General features: G+C 42.1%; 1 protein-coding gene and 1 pseudogene across 2 annotated transcripts in view; both read right to left on the bottom strand.

Moving 5' to 3' along the window:
• Positions 1–20,531, bottom strand: part of LOC101150995 (sperm microtubule inner protein 6) — a 144,385-nt gene that overhangs the window by 14,448 nt on the left and 109,406 nt on the right. For both annotated transcript variants that reach the window (XM_063696954.1, XM_004047942.5), the window contains 3 exons: positions 19,494–19,581; positions 5,035–5,156; positions 2,487–2,592 (listed from right to left, as the gene is read on the bottom strand). In XM_063696954.1, coding sequence (XP_063553024.1) covers positions 2,487–2,592; positions 5,035–5,156; positions 19,494–19,581 — 316 coding nt within the window. The remainder of the gene's footprint in view (positions 1–2,486; positions 2,593–5,034; positions 5,157–19,493; positions 19,582–20,531) is intronic.
• On the bottom strand, positions 15,400–15,629 carry LOC115935932 (uncharacterized; annotated as a pseudogene).

Raw genomic sequence — 20,531 nt, 5'->3', positions numbered from 1 at the left:
AATTTAAGCAGCAAAAAAAGATATAATGATTTCAGTTTATAATAATAGAAAAAAGGTAAACAACAACAATAAAACAAACTCATATTATGTTTAGGTAACATGAACTCCAACTCATTCTGAAAAGTGGTGTATAAATTAAAGAATCATCTTGCTTCCACTACAAACTGTATGTCAGGAAAATCAGATAGTTGAGGGAAAATTATTCTTTTCAGCTAATACATACAGAAGGAATATTAGAATTAGAATATCACCATTCTGGAACTCTTAATAAAATAATAGATATAGATGAGATTCTTCAATGGCTGATAAAATTCTTAGGTTAAAAACGGCTGAATGGCATGTCCTTAACAGAGACTAAGGGGAAAAAAAAGTAAAAATAAATAAAATAAAATAAAAAATAAAGGCTGAAAGGAAACTTTATAATAGAGAAATTAGGCTGACAACACTTGAATCTCTTTTCAATCTTAAAATCACAAAGAGAGACAACCAGACATTCTCTATCTCCTAATGTATTGCTATAGAAAATCTAAGAACTACCTATGAATTGTTTTTGCCAAAAAATATAGAACTTGAATCTCTTTTCAATCTTAAAATCACAAAGAGAGACAACCAGACATTCTCTATCTCCTAATGTATTGCTATAGAAAATCTAAGAACTACCTATGAATTGTTTTTGCCAAAAAATATAGAACCTAAATCTGATCACATCTCTAATTCAGGACTGTCCCAATAGAAATAATACATGAGCCACAAATGCAAAACACATATGTAATTCTAAATTTCTAATAGTCATATATTTTTTTAAAAAAGAAAAAGAAACAGATAAAATTAATGTTAACTATATATTTTATTTAACTCAATATATCCAAAATATTATTTCAGCATGTAGTCAATATGAAAAAAATAAATGAGATATTCTACAAGCTTTTTTGGTAATCAAAATCCAGTGTGTATTTTACACTTAGAGCATAACTTAATTCAGACCAGCCACATTTCAAGTGCTCAATTGCCACATGTGGCTGGTGGCTACCATAGTGAACAACACGGCTATAGAGCTTAGCCACCTGACAGGAAACATAAAGGATGATGAGTAACATGTTAAACATCAACACAAGGATGCAGGTGGCCAAGTACAGAATGTGGCAAATCTTACACGACAAGTGACCCAGTTTTCTTCAACCAATACACTGATATAGAAAAAATGAAAGAGGGAATAAGAACTCACATAGGATTTTATTGGCACCTTGATTTGAACAAGTTAACTATAAAAACACACTTATGGGACAATTAGAGGAATTATAATACTTACTGGATAATAAAGAATTACTTCTTTAGGTATGATAATGGCATTATGGCTACATTAAAAAGTAAGAGTATCTCTTTGAGATACATTTAAAAAAATTTTTTTTGGAGATGGAGTCTTGCTCTGTTGTCGCCCAGGCTGGAGTGCAGTGGCATGATCTTGGCTCACTGCAACCTCCACCTCCTGGGTTCAAGAGATTTTCCTGCCACAGCCTCCCGAGTAGCTGGGGTTGTAACAACCTGCCACCATGCCCAACTAATTTTTGGTTATTTTTAGTAGAGACAAGGTTTCACCATGTTGGCCAGGCTGATCTACCTCAAGTGATCCACCTGCCTTGGCCTCCAAAAGTGTTGGGATTACAGGCGTGAGCCACCGCGCCCAGCCGAGATATATACAATATTTATGGAATAAATGACATGATGACTAGGATTTTCTTTCTTTTTTTTCTTTTTGAGACTGAGTCTCACTCTGTCACCCAGGCTGGGGTGCAATGGCACGATCTCGGCTCACTGCAACCTCCGCCTCCTGGGTTCAAGCGATTCTCCTGCCTCAGCCTCCTGAGTAGCTGGAATTACAGGCGCTTGGCACCACGCCCAGCTAACTTTTGTATTTTTAATAGAGACAGAGTTTCACCATGTTGGCCAGTCTCGTCTCGAACTCCTGACCTCAAGTTATCCACCTGCCTTGGCCTCCCAAAGTGCTGGGATTATAGGCGTGAGCCACCGCTCCCAGCTGGATTTTCTTTAAAATAATCCAACCAGGGGGAGGGAAGGGGTTGCTTAGATTTTTCATATGTTGGTAACTGTTGAATCTGACAGGTATATGGGAGATCATTATACTATTTGTTCTACTTTTCTATGTTTGAAAAATTAATATAATTTTAAAGCTTGGGGAAAGAGAGAAAGCTTAGCGGAGTTAACCATTCAGCAACTGCAGAAATACTTCTGTTCCTAATTGGCATGGATTGACCAGGGGAAAAGAAGGCAAGGAGAGAAGAAAATAGTTGCCTAGAATTGTGAGAGTCTGTCTGGTCAGCCCTCTATCTCCAAACCTGGCATTCTATTACTATATAAGAACAGGGCAGTTGCTTTGCTGATTCCACCCCACATTCATCCACTCTGCTTGTATGTAATGGGCAGTCTTTCAAGAAGGATTTTTAGATTAAAGATTTTGAACAACTTACAGCCAGTAGACTCTGATTTATTTCTGCACCTTCCATCTTTGTCTGTCTATCTGAGTCCCTTGCATCTGCTGCTCTTTCACTGCCAGCCAAGTCAATAAAAGAGATCCTAGAGAAAAGACACAGCAGGAGTGACTTCTGTGAAGCTTTATTTTATTTTATTTTTTTATTTTTTTTGAGACGGAGTCTCACTCTGTCGCCCAGGCTGGAGTGCAATGGCGCGATTTCGGCTCACTGCAACCTCCGCCTCCTGGGTTCACGCCATTCTCCTGCCTCAGCCTCCCGAGTAGCTGGGACTACAGGCGCCCGCCACCACGCCCGGCTAATTTTTGGTATTTTTAGTAGAGTCAGGATTTCACCGTGTTAGCCAGGATGGTCTCGATCTCCTGACCTCGTGATCCACCCGCCTTGGCCTCCCAAAGTGCTGGGATTACAGGCATGAGCCACCGCGCCTGGCCAGAAGCTTTATTTTTGTATCAGCCAGCATTCTGTGACCACTGGAAGAAATTAACATTGGCCCATCCTCTGGAAAGAAAATACATTACTGAGCTGGGTGTGGTGGCTCACACCTATAAACCCAGCTACTTGGGAGGCTGAGGTGGAGTACTGCTTGAGGCCAGGAGTTCTAGACCAGCCTAAGCAACACAGCAAGACCCCATCTCTTAAAAAATTCTAAAAACTGGCTGGGCGTGGTGGCTCATGCCTGTAATCCCAACACTTTGGGAAGCCGAGGCGGGCAGATCAGGAGGTGAAGAGATCGAGACCACCCTGGCCAACACGGTGAAACCCCATCTGTACTAAAAATACAAAAATTAGCTGGGTATGGTGGTGCATGCCTGTAGTCCCAGCTACTTGGGAAGTTGAGGCAGGAGAATCACTTGAACCCGGGAGGCGGAGGTTGCAGTGAGCCAAGATCACACCACTACACTCCAGCCTGGCGACAGCGAGACTCCATCTCAAGAAAAAAAAAAAAATTGGCTGGGCATGGTGGCTCATGCCTGTAATCCCAGCACTTTGGGAGGCTGAGGCGGGCGGATCATGAGGTCAGGAGATCGAGACCATCCCGGCTAAAATGGTGAAACCCCGTCTCTACTAAAAATACAAAAAATTAGCCAGGTGTGGTGGCGGGTGCCTGTAGTCCCAGCTACTCGGGAGGCTGAGGCAGGAGAATGGCGTGAACCCGGGAGGCGGAGCTTGCAAGTGAGCCGAGATTGCGCTACTGCACTCCAGCCTGGGCGATAGAGCGAGACTCCGTCTCAAAAAAAAAAAAGAAAAAAAGAAAAAAAATTGTAAAAATTAGCTGGTAGGCTGAGTAGCTGGGACTACAAGTGTGGACCACCATACCTAGCTATGTTTTTTTTTAAGAGACGGGGTGGATGTGAGGGCGATCTGGCTGCGACATCTGTCACCCCATTGATCTAACTCCTAGGCTCAAGAGATTCTCTCACCTTGCCCTCCCAAAGTGCTGAGATTACAGGTGTCAGCCACCATCAGCCTACAACTTAATTTTTACATTTTTTTTTTTTTTTGAGACGGAGTCTCGCTCTGTTGCCAGACTCTTGAGCCTAGGAGTTCGAGACCAGCCTGGGCAAAATAGAGAGACCCCGTCTCAACCCTGGAGATCAGTGGGGTGACAGATGTTGCAGCCAGATCTCCCTCACATCCACCCTGTCTCTTAAAAAAAAAAAAATAGCTAGGTGTGGTGGTCCATACCTGTAGTCCCAGCTACTCAGGAGGCTGAGGCAGGAGGAATGCTTGAGCCCAGGAGTTCCAGGCTGTAGTAAACTATGATCATGCCACTGCACTCCAGCCTGGGTGACAGAGTGAAGCCCTATCTTACAAACAAACAAACATGAGTGTCAGCTTTCCAAGAGTATCACAAGATTCTGATCTGTCAGTTGATGCTGGTACTGTCCACTCAAACATGTCTATTGGTTTTAATAATTTATGAGAAAGTATGACTAAAATTAATAAAACATTCTTCCCAAAAGGCTAAATGACCACAATGCTAATCACTTAAGTAACCACTTAGGTAATTACATAGAAACTTTTGTGGACAGCAATCCAGCAAAAAAAAAAAAAAAAAAGAAAAAGAAAAGAAAAACATTCATTACTCAGAGGTGAAATAGGCTCATCCATCAGTGTGGCAGATTATTTGCTAAGAGAGCACCAGAGAGGCAATGAATGTATCCAATTGTCTTATGGCTTCTTTCAAGAAGAATGGATTAATCTTCTCCCCCTACCTTTTTTGGCGTGTAAGCTCTCTGAGATGCATTCCCTACTGTTTCTCTGCTGAAACTGTGTTTCATGTTAGAAGCAATCAATGTCCCTTTTAATAACTTAGGGTTGACCAACAATAGGTCATTACTTCATGGTTAATCAACTGTTGACACTTTAGTACAATGATTTATTTCAGGGCTAATAACTCTACTCTGTATTCCTGCAATGAAGAACTCCATGGTGGCAGGGTATCCTGTTGTTGAGAAAACATACTTCAAAGTCACATTAAAGGAAAGGCAGACAATGTAACTCCCTGATATTTCCAGCTCACCTGCCAAATGTCCTCTTGGCTGAATCTTTGATCTGAATTTGGATGATGGCATGGGAGCGGGAGGAGTCTGCATTAACTCCAGTGGCCCCAGTGCTGCGCTCCTTGCTGCCCTTTAAGATCACCTGAAAATAAAATCCACAGGATGACTTCCCCAAGGAGTAAACAAAAGCCTCTGGCTACTAAGAGTTGGCTAAGAGCAGTAGATAGCAGACATATAATTGTGTCAGTGCACTGCAGTTTTTTCTGTCCAGGTGGAAAACTGCTCAAACACTAAATTATACCTAGTTAGTACCCAATGACAATGAAAACAATGTGAAATACTAATCCTGTGGAAGAACATTCCATAGCTCAAGAGGTAATTTACTTCTTGATCTCATATACTCTTTTTAGTATCTTTGATGGATTTAGCCTAACTAAAATCCCCAGGGCATAACTTGGCTCCAAAGCAAGGTCTCCTAATACCCATCTATCTTAGTAACCGAGGCAAAGGACATAAATGTGCATTAAAGAATGACTAATCATATCCACCTGTTCTACCAGGATGCAGTCATAAAGGAGGGCAGGCCCGATGTAGAAATATGGAAGTGATGAGTTACTGTAATTACCATGAGCCCACGATTTCCCTTGAGACTAATCCTCACTCACCCTAGACTGGGAGTAAAGACTAACAGGAGTCCTTCCGGCCATCATGGAATGGGGCAGGGGAGGTGAAGCGTCAGGATTGGCCTGCAGCCACTGAAAACACAGACATTTAAGAACATGCTGCCCTTAGTTTGGACAGGGGTATGAGTGTTAGTTACTGAGAATAAAAAAGGCAAAACAAAATTTTTTTGAAATAGGGGCTTACTCTGTTACCCAGGCTGGAGTGCAGTGGTATGATCATAGCTCGCTGCAGCCACGACTTCCTGGGTTTGAGAGGTACTCCCGGCTCAGCTTCCTGAGTAGCTGGGATTATAGGTGTGCACCGCCACACCTGGCTAATTTTTAAAATTTTTTGTAGAGACATGGTCTTACTATGTTGCCCAGGCTGGTCTTGAACTCCTGAGTTCAAGCAGTCCTCTCTCCTCGGTCCCTCAAAGTGGTAGGATTATGGGCATGAGCCACCTCATCCAGCCACAAAGAACTTTAAAAACATTATTTGGGCTGGGCATGGTGGCTCACACCTGTAATCCCAGCTTCTCAGAAGTTCTTAGAACTTATCAAGATCACTTGAGCCCAGGAGGTCGAGGCTGCAGTGAACCGTGATTACAGATCAAGACCCTGTCTCAAAAAAATAAATAAATAAAAATTTAAATATAAAGATTTAAAACTGTATTCACTTTTAAAGCCAGTAAAAGAAAAGGGGGTAGCAGTGGACAATGTATTTTTTCTAATAAAAAAACAGAGATGGGGTCTTGCTATGCTGCCCAGGCTGATCTCAAAGTCCTGGGCTCAAGCAGTCCTCCCACCTTGGCCTCCCAAAATGCTGGGATTACTGGTGTGATATATTTCAATGAAATTTTAGAATGTGGAAAGATAATGAAGGGAAGGTAATTGCCAGCAATGAAGTTATAAACTAAGTAAGTAAGTAGGAAAGGGGGGAGTCAGTCTATCAGCCCATTAGGATCCCTAAGAGGGGCTCAGACTCTGGAAGCACCAGGTACCGTTGGGATAAGGCAAAGATACACACAGTCAGTGATCAGAGCAGTAAAGCCCTTGGTGAAACAGTCCCCATTCATCCCCACCCTGTGCAGGAGGCAGAAGGTATAGTCTCCAGAAAATGGGAACCAGAGACCAAAGAGGACTAAGCACCAGGCACAGTGTGGGGCAGAGTGAAGTGAGAGAACTTAAACAAGGATTAAGTAAAAGCAACACACCAGCGTTCCCCAACATCAGTCCTCAGCCAGAATTCTCTGGAGAAACCCTCACTCCCAAGCCCTTCACATGTTTACCTTTTGGGGACTTCCCCGGCAAAGCCAATTAACTTTCAACCTATAGTGAAGCTTAATGATCAGCAAGCACACCTCTGACACACAAACTTTGTGACTGTTATTTTTTTAGTGCCTCATACTTAAAGGTGAATAGAAAGCCAAAGCCACCAGCATGAAAACACCAAACCAAAAGAGGGAATAGACAAAGCACTTGGAAATTTAAAATATGATAAAGTAAAAATTGTATTTAAAAGGTAGTAAGATTTAGGCTGGGCATGGTGGCTCATGCTTGTAATCCCAACACTTTGGGAGGCTGAGGCAGGAGGATCACTTGAGCCCAGGAGTTCAAGACCAGCCTGGGCAAATAGTGAGACCCCCCAACTCTACAAAAATTAGCTGGGCGTAGTGGTGCACACCTGTAGTCCCAGACAGGAGGCTGAGGCAGTAAGCTGCACTCCAGCCTAGGGGACCAAAATCCCATCTCTTAAAAAATAATCACCTACTATCAAGTTCAGGGGGAAAAATCAATTAAATAAAATAAAACGTTGTAAGATTTAGTAGTTTTTTTTTTTTGAAGTTGTAAGTTAAGGATATGTCCCAGGAAATAAAACATAAACAAGATCTGCACTCTCATGTTTGTTGCAGCCCTGTTCACAATAGCCAAGATTTGGAAGCAACCTAAGTGTTCATCAAGAGATGAATGGATAAAGAAAATATGGTACTCGTACACAATGGAGTACCGTTCAGCCATGAAAAAGAATGAGATCCTGTCATTTGCAACAGCATGGATGGAACTGGAGATCATTATGTTAAGTGAAATAAGCCAGGCATAGAAAGACAAACATCACATGTTCTCACTTATGTGTGTGATCTAAAAATCAAAGCAACTGAACCCATGGACACAGACACTAGAAGGATGGTTACCACAGGGGCTGGGAAGGGTAGTGGGGATGTGGGGGTGGTTAATAGATACACAAAAAAAAGAAATAATGAATAAGACCTACTATTTGACAATACAACAGGGTGACTATAGTCAACAATATTTTATTGGCTGGGCATGGTGGCTTACACCTGTAATCCCAGCAGTTTGGGAGGCTAAGGCAGGTGGATCACTTTAGTGCAGGCCTTTAAGACCAGCCTGGCCAACACGGTGAAACCCCATCTCTACCAAAAATACAAAAATTAGCCAGGTGTGGTGATGCACACTTGTAGTCCCAGCTACTCAGGAGGCTGAGGCACGAGAATTGCTTGAACCCGGGAGGTAGAGGTTGTAGTGAACTGATATCACACCACTGCACTGCAGCCTAGGAAACAAAGCAAGACTCTGTCTCAAAAACAACAACAACAACAACAACATTATTTGAGGCCAGGCCTGGTGGCTTATGCCTGTAATCCCAGAACTTTGGGAGGCGGAGGTAGGGATCGCTTGGGCCCAGGAGTTTGAGACCAGCCTGGGCAACATAGCAAGACCTCATCTCTACAAATTAAAAAAAGAATAACTGGGCCAGGCACGGTGGCTCACACCTGTAATCCCAGCACTTTCGGAGGCCGAGGCGGGTGGATCACGAGGTCAGGAGATCGAGACCGTCCTGGCTAACATGGTGAAACCCCATTTCTACTAAAAATACAAAAAACTAGCTGGGCATGGTGATGCACACCTGTAGTCCCAGCTACTTGGGAGGCTGAGGCACGGGAATAGCTTGAACCCAGGAGGCGGAGGTTGCAGTGAGCCGAGATCGCACCACTGCACTCCATCCTGGTGACAGAGCGAGTGTCTGTCTAAAAAAAAAAATTATTTGATAGAATCCTCACCATAGCCTAATGTTAGGCGAATACAAAGATTATCTCCACCTAACAACCTCTTGAGTTTGTTCCTCTGAGTTTGTTCAACATCTCCAGTTGAGGAACAAACTCAGGTTGATTTATTCATAGTCAAACATCTGCTGTGTGGCAGAGCCAAATTCCACATCCAGTACATCTGACTCCAAAGTCCATGTATTTTTCACTACACTGTGGGGCACTTACAATAAATTCATTTATTTTGCAGTGAATTAAGAATAATGAGGCTGGGCACGGTGGCTCACGCCTATAATCCGAGCACTTTGGGAGGCTGAGGTGGGAGGATCACAAGGTCAGGAGTTCGAGACCAACCTGACCAATGTGGTTAAACTCCGTCTCTATTAAAAATACAAAAAATTAGCCAGGCATGGTGGTGCGCACCTGTAATCCCAGCTACTCAGGAGGCTGAGGCAGCAGAATTGCTTGAACCCAGGAGGCGGAGGTTGCAGTGAGCTGAGATCGCACCAGTGCACTGCAGCCTGGGCAACACAGCCAGACTCCGTCTCAAAAAAGAGTAAGAGCCGGGTGTGGTGGGTCACACCTGTAATCCTAGCACTTTGGGAGGCCGAGGCGGGCAGATCACTTGAGGTCAGGAGTTTGAGATCAGCCTGGCCAACATGGTGAAACCCCGTATCTACTAAAAATACAAAAATTACCTGGGTGTTGTGGTGCGTGCCTGTAATCCCAGCTACTCGGGAGGCTGAGGCAGTAGAATTGCTTGAACCCAGGAGGTGGAGGTTGCAGTGAGCTGAGATCGTGCCATTGCACTCCAGCCTGGGGGACAAGAGTGAAACTGCATCTCAAAAAAAAAAAAAAGAATAAGAAAGTCCTATTTCATTTTTTCTCAATCTCTCACCATTTTAATTTATATGATATTGAACATAGTCACAGTTTCCAAATTAAGAATCCAAAAATTGACAGAGCCAAACTTCAACAAAAAGACATAAAATATCTTAACAAGTAGTAGTGGTTGCTTTTTAGAAATTTAATTAACTAAAAATATTTTTTCCATGATCTAAGCAACAGTATGTTTCTAAAGATTATCTGTATGTGAGATGTAAAATCAAAATTCAGAATCATACTTAAATACACCCATTTTGTAAAAAGTTTGCTAAAAATTTAAAGAGACAACATGATGAATCCTTTTGTAAAGAGAAGAATCTGCTAATTTATAAAGCTAGATCATCAACTATATGGCTACCACCTTTATGCTAATGAAATCATAAGAGTTACAGTGGTAATCTCTTATACTGGATATGGCAAGTGCTAAGAAAAAAGCACTGCTAACTAAGCTCAGATGCTCGGTAAGACACTTAAGGCCAGCGCTGTGACTGAACCATCTGGTTTAAATGCACTTTCTGGCCCTGGCTTCTCCCTGTCCCTTTCACTTCATGTTTACACAGGCTGGGATGCAATGCTGATGGATCATCATAGATTGGTATCATTCCTTTTTCAAACTTTTTTTTTCTTCATTAGAAAAGACAAACTTACTGTGGAAAACTTGGAAAATATAGGAAAAGGATAAAGAAGAGAATATATATATCTCATAATCCCAGTGATTATAAAATTCTGGTATATTTCCTTTTAGAGTTTTAGATTTCTTACAGGTCTTTTGTCATTTACAAATCCTATGAAAAGACAAGGGAGGTCTTAAACCTTTACATTTGTAAAAGCAATATGTCTGACTAATAAGGAACACAGAGAAACTAAGTGACTTACACAAGGTCACATAGGTAGAATATGGTCAGGCCAGGAATAGAAGCCAGATATCCTCTTCTACATGTGAGTAATGATGTTACTAATGATGCTAGTCCACTGAGACCTAGTGAGAGCTCAGAGAGGCCTCAAGACCATACTTTGCAAGGAAACGTGGATATGAACAGGAAATGCAAAGGGCGGCCCTGTGGTTCTTCCTCAAGAGTGTCAAAAAAGATTGGCTTCTGAGATTGTGTTACAGACTTTTGAACTTGGGTTTTCACTGCATCTCGTACACCATAATGTACTGGGTATCTCTAAGTGCATCTCAGAGACCTAACATGTTGAGATGCCCTTTCCTGGTTAAATATATTTTAGAGAAGGCATGAGGAGTTTCTGGTCCTTGGGCCAATTTTTTCCAATAACAGCTTGCTGCAGTCATGCCTTCCAGAAACTATATAATAATGCACCTGAGCTACGAAGAGTAAAAATGAGGCAGTCTGTGAATATCAAAGTCATCACATTTTTGTAAATGACATATACAACTGAAGTATAGCAGTTAAAACGGTGATATCTGGAGTCAGGTTGCCAGGGTTCACATGCCAGATCTACCATGTGGTTGTGTAGACTACCGCAAGTCACTTAACTTTTAAGGGTCTCAGTTTCTTATCCATAAAATGGGAATTATGGCCGGGCACAGAGGCTCACGCCTGTACTCCCAGCACTCTGGGAGGCTGAGAAGGGCGGTCACCTGAGGTCAGGAGTTTGATGCCAGCCTTGCCAACATGGTGAAACCCCATCTCTATTAAAAACACAAAAATTGGCCGGGCACGGTGGCTCACGTCTGTAATCCCAGCACTTTGGGAGGCCGAGGTGAGTGGATCACCTGTGGTCAGGAGTTCGAGACCAGCCTGGCCAACCTGGTGAAACCCCATCTCTACTAAAAATACAAAAATTAGCCAGGCATGGGTAGTGGGCACCTATAATCCCAGCTACTCAGGAGGTTGAGGCAGGAGAATCCCTTGAACCTGGGAGGCAGAGGTAGCGGTGAGTCAAGATCATGCCACTGCACTCCAGCCCGGACATGACAGCAAAATTCCATCTCAAAAAAAAAAAACAAAAAGAAAACATACTAAAGAACTAACATCTTTGTGTAAACTTCTAAAACTTAAACTATTTCTTTTTTTCATAAATGTAAAACAATCAGAGTTTCATGGAAAAATATAGCTTTAGAGATCAACATGAAATATCATGGGCTCCCTAGAGCAAACCAAAAAAAAAAAAAAAAAGGAAGGAAGCAGATAAGAGAAAGAATCTATTTGGGGGAAATGCAACTGTAGGAGGTGAGCAAAATTAATGCAATCACCTTTAAAACTACTAAGCTCCCTTTTCCTCTCACTGCCTCCTCCTTCTCAAACTCCTTCCCTAACTAAACTCTGTTGGGCAAGTTTCTAAATCTAGGTTCTCTAGAGAGAACATATTATGTGAATAGTAAAATGGGAATCTGCTACAATAGGAAGTAATGATAACTGGGCCTGCTGTGGTGGCTCATGCCTGTAATCCCAGCACTTTGGGAGGCTGAGATAGAGGATCACTTGAGCCCACAAGTTCAAGACCAATCTGGGCAACATCTACACAAATTTTTTAAAAACATTAGCCAGGTGTAGTGGTGAACACCTGTGGTCCTAGCTACTCAGAAGGCTGAAGTGGGAGGATCGCTTGAGCCCAGGAGGTTGAGGTTGCAGTGACCCGTGATTGCACCACTGCACTCCTGCCTAGGCGACAGAGTGAGACACTACCTCAAAAAAACAAAACGAAAAACTGTGGTGATGCTGGGAAACATCATTCAGGGACTTAATAAGAATAATACATGTGGAAAGTTGAGCCAGCATCATACTATAAATTTTATGTATGTTATCTCACTTCCTTCTCCCCATCATCCAACCCAATCATCTATCATTATCTACGTGTTTCAGGCTCAGAGAGATAAAGGATGTGCTTAAGGATACATGGCACTGTAACTGGCTGCCCATTACAGCCAAGGCAATGATAAAACATGAAACAAGTTTATCAAAATTCCTAGGAATGAATACCTCTGACTATATAAAATGGGTATAGGAATGACTTTAAAAAATTGTGAATCTCTAAAACTGAAAACATGCCCATTAATTGTCTGACAAAATCTCGATTCCGAATCTGGGAAATGTGATGAGGCAGTGAGTCCTCTGTAAAGGCAGGAAGTTCTGGTGCCTGCGTTGGCAAGAAATCAAATACACTGGGAAGGAGAAACTTCCTGGAGGAAGGACAATCCCATTTGAATAATGAAGCTACCAGTTGTGCAGGCAGGCCATGCCTGAGTAATCCTGAGGGTGATCTGAGAGGGTAATACTCCAAGATGACACTTGAGCAAACACATGGGTGATACCTGAGCGAGTATGAACAGTGACACCTGAGAGTGAAATGTGACACCTGAGTTAGCAAGTGCTGTTGTTTCAAGTCAATAAATATTTATTTATGAGGATAACTGTGTCAGGTATCCATAAATTATATAAACTTTCCACCTTGATCTCAGCTGGCTTCCTCCTTGTACAACACCATATGTCCTGCAGACTGAGGGTATCAATGGCGATAATATGTTGACTAACAAGGAACTTTTTTTCTGCTTTTCTTAGGAACCATACTTTAGAATAGAACAGTGCCATAAACTCTTCCAGGATGCAGGGGTTGACTCAACACCAGACTGCCAGCATTTACAGTCTAAAGGCAATGAAGAGTCTTCTTCTGAGTGTTTGCTTCTTTCCCCTTTAATTGGTCTAATCTTCAGTGACAAAGGAATCCTGAGGACCAGACTCACCTGATGCTCCTGGCCAAATGTGGGACTGGCTGGAGGTAGGGGCACGAGGACCACAGGGAACAGAGTATGAGAAACAATTTCCTTAGGACTCCACAGCAGAGGAAGCTCTGGGGAGAATGGTCACAGCCCCAGGGCAGCCCTTCAGCATGCCCCACACACTTTTGTTCTGTACCTACCTTTGCAATCACTAGAAAGAGGCTCTTAGTGATTGCACTAAAACAGACACACTCGGGCGCTATACTCAGGTTTTGGATCCTAGGACCCAGGAATCTAATAACGCAAATGTGAAGTGTCATCCCTTAAGCAAAATTTACCTACAGTATTTGTCTCAGGAAAAAGAAACTTAGAAAAAGATATATACCAATGATGGGCCACCATGCCACTGCACACACCCAAGTCCCAAGTATTAATTTTGAAAAAGCAACAACAAAATTTTCCACAAACCCTGTTATTTGAAGATTAAACAGTCCTTTTAACATCTAGTTTTAGGCAAATGATAACAGAAGACATTGTTATCAATGTATTAATTCATTCAGTGAGTGTCTTTTCTCTTCTTTCTTTTTTGAGATGGAGTCTTGCTCTGTTGCCTACGCTGGAGTGCAATGGCACGATCTCTGGTCACTGCAACCTCTGCCTTCCGGGCTCAAGCAATTCTCCTGCCTCAGCCTCCCAAGTAGCTGGGATTACAGGCACCTACCACCATACCCGGCTCATTTTTGTATTTTTAGTAGAGGTGGGGTTTCACCATGTTGGCCAGGCTGGTTTCAAACTCCTGACCTCAAATGACCTTCCAGCCTCGGCCTCCCAAAGTGCTGGAATTACAGGCGTAAGCCACCATGCCTGGCCTCTCTTAATTTCTTAAGAAAAACTGATTTCTAATTATACACTATAGGTAGTAGAGTGTCGTGAAAAGGGCTTCAGAGTGAGATCAATGCAAGCTGAAATCTTGCTCTGCCAGCTGTTAACATAACATGATTCTGGGTTGTTAACATAACATGATTCTGGGTTATCACTTGATTTTAACCTCAGTATTTTCACCTCTTAGAGAAGTTTACAATATTTACCTTGATTTTGTGATGATTAAATGGGGTAATATTTGCAAAAACCTCTAACAAAGCATTTGGCAGATAGTGCTCACTAAACATTTGTAATTATTATTAGAACACAGTGAAAAGGAAGGCAGGAAAGATCAAGAGTAGAATCAGCTAGAGAGGCTTGAACTTTGGCATTCGCTGGAGGCATTTCTACAATGCCAAACCTGACTGCTTTCCCTGGTCTCTTAAGCTTGGTTGAAGACTCAGATACTTCTCCCTGGAGGAGTGTACTGTGAAGCTATACTAAGCTAAGTCTTGTTAAGTGCCTGGACTATCCTTCTAGTCCTCTCCCTTTCACTCTAGCCAGGCTTGTTGGATGTACTAGAAGAATGACTGCGATGGCTGCATGTTAGAATCCCGTGGGGAGCTTTTAAAATAATACCCATCCTCATACTGCTGGTGGGAGTGTAAAATGGTAAAGTCACTTTGGAAAACAGTGTGGCATTTCCTAAAAAAAGTATGGCCCAGCGATTTCACTCCTAGGCATACACCCAAGAAAATGGAACACACTTGTCCACACAAAAACCTTTGTACATGAATGTTCACAGCAACATTATTCATAATGACCAAAAGTGGAAACAACCCAAATGTCTATCAACTGATGAATGGATAAATAAAATGAGGTATCCATACAACGTAATATTATTCAGCACAAAAAGGAATGAAGTCCTGATACATGCTGCAACATGAATGAACTCTGAAAATAAACTAAGTGAAAGAAGCCAGAGACAAAAGGTTGCATATTGTATAATTCTGTTTATATGATACGGACAGAATTGGCAAATCCACAGAGATAGAAATTGGTGGTTGCCAGGCACTGGGGGCAGGAGAAATAGGGAGTAACTGCTAATGGAGTTTCATTTTGGGGTGATGAAAGTTTTCTGGAATTAGATAGTGACAATGGTTGCATAACTTCACAAATATACTTTAAAAAAATCACTGAATTGTATACTTAAAAAAAAAAATCCCTCAGGGAGGATGCACCATTCCTGGTAGTCTTGCACTACCAAGTCAATGCATGGAGTGGACAGAGCAAGCTCCCACTCCATCTCCCTGTTCCAAAAATCCATTTAATAGGTTGTCCTTGAATAGAACATGTTAAACTGCTGAGAAAAGATACTACATTTTCTATTCTGAACCATTGGTCTTTTTAAAAAAAAAAAGATACTATATTTGATCTTAGCCAAAAGACTGAGAAACAATGAATTGTATGCTTTAAAAAACTGAGCGGGACGCAGTGCATCACGCCTCTAATCCCAGCACTTTGGGAGGCCAAGGCTGGTGGATCACCTGAGGTCAGGAATTCGAGACTAGCTTGGACAACATGGTGAAACCCCGTCTCTACTAAAAATACAAAAATTAGGCAGGCATGGTGGCAGGAGCCTGTAATCCCAGCCACTCAGGAGGTTGAGGCAGGAGAATCACATGAACCTGGGAAGCAGAGGTTGCAGTGAACCCAGATCGAGCCATTGCACTCCAGCGTGGGCGACAAGAGCAAAACTCCGTCTCAAAAAAAAAAGAATATTATGGCCGGACATGGTGGCTCATGCCTGTAATCCCAGCACTTCGGGAGGTCAAGGTGAGAGGATTGCTTGAGTCCAGGAGATTGAGACCAGCCTGTGCAACATGGTGAAACCCCATCTCTACTAAAAATACCAAAAAAATTAGCCGAGTGTAGTGGCACACACCTGTAGTCCCAGCTACTCAGGAGACTGAGGTGGGAAGGATCACCTGAGCCCAGGGAGATTGAGGCTGCAGTGAGCTGAAATCGCGCCACTGCACTCCAGCCTGGGCAATAGGAGTGAGACCCTGTCTCAAAAATAAAAAATAAAAAAAGAATGACTATTATGGTATGTAAATTATATCTCAATAAGAAAATTATATTAAGAAAACCAGTGGATCATACACTTTAAAAAAGGTGAATGTTACGGTATATGAACTACATTTTAATTTAAAATAATAATAATACCCACACCTGGGCCCCACTCCTGAGGGATTCTGATTTAATTGACTTGAGGACAACACAAGCAAGCATTAAAAGACATTATGATGAAACTGGGAAAACAAGCCACAGAATGAGACAACATGCTTATGATACAAATAACCAACAAGACTCATATCCAGAATATACAAATTGACAAGGAAAAGACAGATAAGCCAAGATGAGGAAAAGACCCAAACTGGCATTCCCAAAAGAGGAACTCCAAATTACAAGTTAAAAATATGAGAAAATATTCAATTTTATTCTCAATCAGGGAAATACAAATTAAAACCCCACAATAAAATATAATTAAACACTCCAGACTGGCAAAAATTCAAAATATCTATCAATTGAAAGTGTCTGCAAGATGAAGAGCAACGGGATTGCTCGTATACTGCTTGTAGGAATGCACACCACTCTGGGAAACAGTCGGCAGCATTTAGTGTAGCTGAAAATATGGGCCACTGTGCCTGTCATCCCAACACTTTGGGAGGCTGAGGTGAGAGGATTGCTTGAGCCCAGGAGCTTGAGACCAGCCTGGGCAACATGGTAGGACCCTGACTCTACAAAGAATAAAAAAATTAGCCAAGTGTGGTGGCATATGCTTGTGGTCCCAGCTACTTGGGAAGTTGAGGTAGGAGGATTGCTTGAGCCCAGGAGGTCAAGGCTGCAGTGAGTGGGGAGCCATGTGTTCATGCCACTGGACTCTAGCCTGGGCTGGACAGAGCAAGACGCTGTCTCTAGAAAAAAATAAAAATAATAAAGAAAAAGCATATCATCTGACCTAATCATTTCACAGCTAGGTATATATCCTAGACAACCCATGTGCTCTGTACAGAAATACATGTATAAGCACACTCACAGCTGCAATGTTCCAAATAACTCTAAAATAGAAACAACCCCAGTTGTTTATTAACAGGAGAATGGATAAATAAATTGTGGTATGTTCCTATGATAAAACACTCTACAGCAAATAAAAATGAAGAAAACTAAAGCCAAATGCAAAAACCTCAATGGAACTGAAAAGCATAATATTGAGCAAAAGAAACAAAACACCAAAAAATACACAGTGTAGTTCTACTCATGCAAAGTTCAAAAACAGACGAAAACTAAGTTAGATGGTTTGGGGATAAATACATAGGTGGTAAAACTATAACAAATAACAAGAAAGTGATCAGCACAAAAGTCAGGATAATAGGGGGGTGTTATTGGAAAGTCACACAGGGGATTTGTAGGGTGCTACAGTGTTCTATTTCTTGATCTGAGTAGCTGATTACAAGGGTGCTTGTTTCTTTATACTGTACATACTTAGGTTTTATGCATTTTTCTGTATAGTGCTATTTTTCACAATAAAAAAGGTTAAATCATTTTTTAAGTAAGGAAAAAAAGGCTCCAAACAATCTAATGTAAAGCCAGGGTTGAGGAACACGCATTAAAGGAAGGTTCACCAGAAATCTATTTGTACTTACGTTAATAAATGCCCAGAACAGGAAAAAAAAATTAAATATTTTACCGTGGACAGTGGATAGCTCAGTGGGGAACAGGGGAAGTGGGGTGTGTATAGTAAGTTAGAGGGGCCTTTACTATCTTCTTACACATTTCTGTAATGTTTAAACTTAATGATAAGTATGACTTTTATTAGAATAAAAGAATAACTTAATAAAAGAAGCAGATTGAAAATTCCTTTGGAAGGACACACAAAAAACTAATAAAATTAGTTGCTCTGGAAAAGGAAATGGAAGTGGGTATTTTCACTTTTGAATTTTGAACTCATGTGATAGTATTACTTATTAAAAATTGTATTTAAAACAAGGGCCAGGTGCGGTGGCTCACGCCTGTAATCCTAGCACTTTAAGAGGCCAAGGTGAGAAGACTGCTTGAGGTCAGGAGTTCGAGACCACCCTAGGTGACACAGCAAGACACCATCTCTACAAACAATTTTTAAAAATTAGCCAGGTCTGGCAGGGCGTGGTGGCTCACGCCTGTAATCCCAGCACTTTGGGAGGCCAAGGTGGGCGGATCATGAGGTCAGGAGATCGAGACCATTCTGGCAAACATGGTGAAACCCCGTCTCTACTAAAAAATACAAAAAATTAGCTGGGCGTGGTGGCGGGTGCCTGTAGTCCCAGCTACTTGGGAGGCTGAGACAGGAGAATGGCGTGAACCCGGGAGGCAGAGCTTGCAGTGAGCAGAGATTGCGCCACTGCACTCCAGCCTAGGTGACAAAGTGAGACTCCATCTCAAAAAAAATAAAATAAAATAAAAAAATTAAAAAAAAATTAGCCAGGTGTGGTGGCATGTGCCTGCAGTCCCAGCTACTTGGGAGGCTGAAGTGGGAGGCTGCGGTGAGCTATGATTACACCTCTATACTCCAGCCTGGGCAACAGAGCAAGACCCTGTTGCTTAAAAAAAAAAAAAAAAAAGTAAAAAGAATTTAAAGTGCAAATATTTGTCTCCAGCAGCTTTTCCCAGAGCCCACTGCCATAGAGAAACACATTAGCAGCATTTGAAACTGGCCCAATAAGGCTGGGCGCGGTGGCTCACGGCTGTAATCCCAGCACTTTGGGAGGTCGAGGCGGGTGGATCACCTGAGGTCAGGAGTTCAACACCAGCCTGGCCAACATGGTGAAACCCTGTCTCTACTAAAAATACAAAAATTAGCCAGGTGTGGTGGTGGGAGCCTGTAATCTCAGCTACTCAGGAGGCTGAGGCAGAAAAATTGCTTGAACCCACGAGGCAGAGGTTGCAGAGAGCAGAGATTGTGCCATTGCACTCCAGGTTGGGTGACAGAGCGAGACTCCATCTCAAAAAAACAACAACAACAAAAAGAAACTGACCCAGTAGTATCCTTCCAATGAATTAAGTTCTCCCACATGCCCTACCTCCCACTAATCGTGGGAGAAACCCTATAGAGAAACAAGCTATCCTCTCAGAAAAGAATTCACATTTTACAGATGTGAAGTGGTGGGCTTGTCATTGCCCTTTGCCTAAATATAAGTCCACTGTACTTGCTTAGTAGCAAAATGAATTTGTTCCCTGTACTTACACTGTTGTGGTGGGGTAATAAAGAAGGAAGAATTAATTACCTCTAAGAGGAGCTCCACACTGTCCACCTGAAGCTCTTGCAGTCCCACTATCTGCACCATGTGCTTGCTATCTTCTCTTGCAAAGAGCCTGCAGATGCAAGAAAGTGGTTGGTATGATGGTGCTACTAAAACAGACTTCGTTCTTGCCTCCCCAGAAACCATTCCACCATTCCTCTATTAAGTAGCAGTTTTCTGTTTGAGTGGGATGGATGCTTATCCTCCTCCCAACCCCACCCCCCTGACCTCAGACCGATTCAGGGGTGGTGGTTGTTGATTGTTGTAAAATAAATCAACAACTCTGGCTACAATTAAAAGAATGAGCACATATCTAAACTATGCTAATCAGTGGATGATGTACACCTGGCTATACTGTGATTTGTTCAGAGGTGGATATGGGATCTCTGCTGGTCCAATCAAAATAAAGTCCTGGTCTCTGGTTGTTAGATGCCTGGTGAAGTGATGCTCTCTCTCTGTCCCTGGATGTGAAAGCATATGGCCCTGTGGCCCTGGGAGCAGTGGAAGCCATTTTGTATCTACAAAGAGAGTTGGCTTCAGGATGAAACTAATAACACAGAAGACAGAATGAAGAGATGCAAATAAACTGGGTCCTTATTGCATCCCTGAGCTGCTGGAGTAAACCAATGCTGAAGGCTGACTGTCCTCTAAGCTTTCCAGTTATTTGAGCCAATGCTTAAGCTAGTACACATGGGGTTTTCTTTTATTTGCAATGTAAAGAGTCCTGATACATCTTATAAAGGAGCAAGGAAGAGCTGGGCTGCATCTGAATGCCTTAGGTCTGCATTCAAGATAATAAATGGTTATGGTCTACTATCATCATTAAACCAGATCCACTGAGAGGCATATGTTGAATCTATCAAAGACTCTAAGATTATTTTTCCCTCTTAATAAGATACTGATTAGGGTTAAGAACGGAATTCTACTTCATAACTTAAAATACAAGAATGATTTTCTCAAAAATAATTTTTTTCTCAGTCTATGCTTCATCCCAATTTTCCAGGTCTCTACAGAAGGATTGGA

The sequence above is a fragment of the Gorilla gorilla genome, chromosome 13 (genome assembly GCF_029281585.2).
Source record: "Gorilla gorilla gorilla isolate KB3781 chromosome 13, NHGRI_mGorGor1-v2.1_pri, whole genome shotgun sequence".
Classification (NCBI taxonomy): domain Eukaryota; kingdom Metazoa; phylum Chordata; class Mammalia; order Primates; family Hominidae; genus Gorilla; species Gorilla gorilla.
This window is presented reverse-complemented; position numbering and strand designations above follow the sequence as displayed.